The 4,567-nt window shown below is 37.9% G+C and overlaps 1 protein-coding gene across 4 annotated transcripts; it reads right to left on the bottom strand.

Moving 5' to 3' along the window:
• Positions 1-1,215: 1,215 nt before the first annotated feature.
• On the bottom strand, positions 1,216-4,243 carry LOC110868942 (ubiquitin carboxyl-terminal hydrolase 2). 4 transcript variants are annotated; one of them, XM_022118248.2, is made up of 6 exons: positions 4,108-4,243; positions 3,782-3,826; positions 3,065-3,111; positions 2,541-2,587; positions 2,350-2,452; positions 1,216-2,161 (listed from the first exon to the last, which is right to left on the bottom strand). In XM_022118248.2, exons 2-6 carry the CDS (start codon positions 3,810-3,812, stop codon positions 1,385-1,387), a joined length of 1,005 nt encoding a protein of 334 aa, XP_021973940.1. In that variant the 5' UTR covers positions 3,813-3,826; positions 4,108-4,243; the 3' UTR covers positions 1,216-1,384. The 4 variants fall into 4 exon arrangements, with proteins under 4 accessions (XP_021973940.1, XP_021973920.1, XP_021973927.1 ...); XM_022118228.2 differs by having other exon boundaries at positions 3,782-3,829; positions 4,108-4,239; XM_022118235.2 differs by having other exon boundaries at positions 4,086-4,230.
• Positions 4,244-4,567: the final 324 nt, after the last annotated feature.

The raw sequence follows: 4,567 nt of genomic DNA, 5'->3' as shown, positions 1-4,567 counted from the left end.
AAAACATATAAGGCCTAGAATTGTATCATGTTTTTGGCAGAATGTAATTGGTAATTTAGTAGTATACAACCATTCTACCAACAAGAACCCAATTGTACCACAACTTAGGCTGGCCCATAACTATGCATCTTAGCGTCGAGGTATGCTTATGCATAATGGTTAACCACCACAGTTTGACCATCCATATGTGGATGATACAATGATATGGTTTGACACAATAGATTACCGCCACCGATATCGCATTAACACATTGTCTAAGACTACGTGAACAACTTAAGGGTGAGCCCATGGTGTAAAGTAGGCACATTTGGTTAACCCATCAAACATAAATCCATAATGGTGTCCTTACCAGTTACCATGCAAGTTGGTAGCCCCCCCCCCCCCCCCCCCCACACAAAAAAAAAAAAAAAAAAAAAATCCAATGATATACTAGCAAATACACCAATTAGGGATGGTAATGAAGTGGAAGACACGCCAGCTTTGTTACGAATTTAAGTGCATCGAAAAGAACGACAAATCTACGACGATGGTGTTAAGAAATTTATAAAACGTGATGTTTTTGGTAGAATTGAATTTGCTATTTAAAAGGGGCATTGTGGCGGAGCTTGTTATCTGTTTACCTGCGATTGTTATATAGTTTCCCATTATATAATGGATCAGTTAATAACTACTATGATTCTTCAAGTTTAAAGGCCCACAAAAACTATTTTCTATAATTAACATAACAAAAAATGACATCATTCTTTTAAATTAAATTAATCCATATTAATATTTATATAATCCATGTCAGCTTTAATACATATGAGAACCTGACATGTCATCAAATGTAACACGTTAAGAATATTGAATGCTTGAGGAAGGGGTTCGATTTCTTCTAATATTTTCAATAAATGTATAATGGTCAACTTTATTTGAACACCAACGGATAAGTTTATACAAGCCGTTCACTTAACAAGCTTGTTTTAGGCTCAGGTTCAGGCTCAACTCATTTAAGCTCGGCTCGTTTCAAGCCAAACTTGAGTAGCTCGCGAGTAGCTCGGCTTGTTTGCACCCCTAACTCGAGATTGCATATAAAGTGTGATCTTTCACTTGGTTAGCCAGTTTAGCTTGTGTTTGTCAAACCATGTTAAACTGGCAAGACATGCCACAAATGGTGTCGTTTGATAGACTCGACAGTTCGGACTTAACTGCACAACCAAACCACGAATTATTCGGTTTTGACTAAATAAATCACTAGCATATCATTAACTGATTAACATCAGCCTCAAACTCCACAAAACAAACCAAATAACCGTTTTTCTTTAGCCCAAGTTACATCATCCTTTTTCAAACAGAAACGCAGTCGCCAACTCCTCGAATCATAACCGAAAACACTAGGAAAAACTTACTTCGGGTTGCTCGTTTTCTGCTTTGCCTTCTCAATCAACGGTCTCAACTGCTTCTTCTCCGCAAGAATCTTCAAGAAGTTAAACAAAAATGGTATGTAATTATGTTTTCTCCTAATGTTCTCAGTTCTCCATTTCTTAAACTTCTCTTCCTCCACCAGAATCTTCTCAGTTGCACCCTCGATCCCAGCGTTAACTTCATAAAGCGACTTGTTCAACGCCTCCACATTGCCGCCATCCACCACCCTTTCCGACTGTAACGCCGCCAGCTGCTGCAGCAGCCGCTCCCTCCGCCTCTGCAGCTCTTTAAGCTCAGCTGTGTACATTTCCTTCCGGTTCTTTATTATAGCCATGAGGTTGAACCGTATTTCACTCTGTGAATACCTTTCGATTCTTTCTTGAATCACGGGCTGGACCACTTTGAGCCAGTCCATGTCACCTTGACCGCCTGAACATGGGCCCAGGCTAATGGGCCCCTCTTTCAACCCGTCAAGCTCGTACAGGACACCGTCTACCGGTATGTAGCTTATGAAATGGTACACGTCATCATCTTTTCCAGCGACTTTTTGTTCGTCGGGAACGAACGGTTCGGGCCTTGCGAAACTGTTGTGAGCGGTTCGGATGGCATCACTGTTGTTTATGGCTAACCCTTTGAGTTCAGGAGGGAAGGCTTTCGAGAATTCTTTTAGAGCTGATAACTCGGGACCGATATCGACTTCTGGACAGTTCATGAGAATGGAGAGGATGGCTTGAGTAGCACATGCATTGTTAATGACCTGAAATATATAATTTTCAAACCCGTGAGTGAGGGGGGGGGGGGGGGGGATTTTTAGCGGCAGTCACTCATATGAGATAGTAAAGATATGTGCTCAAAAACATGAAAACTGGCTTTAAGTGGTCGAAAACTAAGTATAAACTGTTTACCATCTCTTTTAACAATCGAATTGTAGTTATAAAAACTCACCTGGCTAGCAAAAAACAAGTTCGGGTTTGGATCTTTGATGACAAGACGTTCATCTTTCTCACCAGCACGCCATTTAAAAAGGAATATCAACCCATAAACTGGCCTGTGAATTAACGAAACAATATAAATATGACATTCTTAAGCAATGCCATACCATTATGACTTATGAGCACAAAAGACTAAGGAATTACCTAAGACTGTTTAGTGAATCAAGATCCAGGGAATACAACTCCTCAACCTGCATAACAAAATCATTTTAGAAATCTTTAATGTAGATATTCGCCATTATCAGTATTTATGATATAACCAAGAGACATCAATCAAGTCCCTATGTTTCTTCAAAATCCATAAAAATTTGAGAATATCCTTTTCATTTATACCGATTTCTAATTGCATCTATGTAGTTAATATCCCGATATCTCACAGATATATCAGTGATATATCGGTTATCGGTCCCTTGGTGAGATATCGATGCAAAATATCGGTCAGAATATCGACAACATTGACTGATATGTGACCGATATATCACCGATTTTCCCGATATCAGTACCTTTATTCTTAGTGCTATCATTCGTCTTTCTTCTTATTTCTGCTAGTGTTTTAAGTCTTTGTTAGTTGTTAGTGTTAAATGTTAGTGTTTTAAGTCTTAGTCAGTTCCTACTTGCTACTTCTAAAGAAAACAGAAGAATGAGAATACGCATCACGTAAACAATACCTGCACTCCTTTTACTTGCATTTGTTGTATAAGTTCGGTAAAAACACCTGGAAAATGAGATGATGGTTTCAATTAATATCAGCTAAATTTTAAACTATATCAATAATATCTTGAATAACATTTCTTATGATCTATGTTTGTTCTTCTCTTTTATCTCACTCAAATTATCAACGAATTTTTGAAGTCGGATTCTTGAAATATACAATCTAAGAATTAAGATTATCTTTTATTATTTATGCAAGTGCCTCGCTTGCGGTGTGCACATATAATGTATATATGTGTGGGCGCTCGGAGGGCAAAAGTGAAATGGTACATGCACCAATCAGTCTCTGTCCCGATTGTTTGAATGTTATGTGTCTTAGGTCCAAGGCTTGATACAAAACTACAATCGAGCTGGAGGTCTCACTGGAAGCAGCATCTCTATTCCTACGGGGTAGAGGTAAGGCTGTCTACATCTTACCCTCCTCAGACCCTACCTTAGCTTTGCTATTGATGGGATTTCCTGAGTATGATGATGATGATGATTTATTTTTTATGCAACCGTAAGCAATAATAATACGTTTGTGGCATGACATAAATACTGTCTCCATACAAGTGTTGTTTAATATGTCTCTTAAGTGTTAAGTGTTTAAGAATGAGTAGCTAGTAAACAACCAGCATTAAGTAAGTTTGGAGAATAATACAGACAATGAAGAATCTAAAATAAGAAAAACATACCGGGATCAGATTCAATGGTGCACCAAGACATGATTGCAAGTTAATCTGCTGCAACAGAAAATTCAAATAATCAATTAACTTGCATTTTACAGAAATATACATGAACAATTTATTTCACTCCAGCTAAGAGTTAGCAAGTATATACATCAATACATATACACATAATAATGACATAACCCGTCCAATGTACACTACCATAGGACCACTCCATAGTCACATAATTCGTTGGTGATTTTCGTTTTGGTTCGTCCGAAAAAACAATTCAAATGTAATAGAGAAGAAATGGTGGCTAATCGAAGATTACCTGCTGGCTGATTGAACCTTACCTGCTGAATCGTAGAATGAAAGAAGATCTGTCAGTCGCCTGTTTGTTTTTTAGGTTTAGAAGATGGATGGAGGAGCGAACAGGGGAGATAGACAAGAGCACGGCTGCTTGTTTTAGGGGTGTTTGGGATTTCTTTTTACTCTATTTCTTCTTAACATGATTTTCATTTTTTACCCAATAGTTAAATTAGAGTAAACTGCCATTTTGGTCCCTGTGGTTTAGACACTTTTATCATGTTACTTCAAATTTTAAACTTTTTAAATCTGGATCCCTGTGGTTTCACTTTTATTGCCATTTTAGTCCAAAAACAAAATCAACTCAGATTTTTCAAAAAAAGCCTACTATTTTGTCCTTTTTCTCAGGGGCAAAATGGTCATTTGTCACATTCTTTATAAACTCTGCTCTCTCTCTATAATCCCTACTACACCACCACCCCTGTCTCTCTCTCCCTCTCTCCTCTC

This window comes from Helianthus annuus, chromosome 1 (assembly GCF_002127325.2).
Source record: "Helianthus annuus cultivar XRQ/B chromosome 1, HanXRQr2.0-SUNRISE, whole genome shotgun sequence".
NCBI classification, from domain to species: Eukaryota; Viridiplantae; Streptophyta; class Magnoliopsida; order Asterales; family Asteraceae; genus Helianthus; species Helianthus annuus.
Note: the sequence above shows the minus strand (reverse complement) of the source record. Positions and strands in the feature narration are given on the sequence as shown.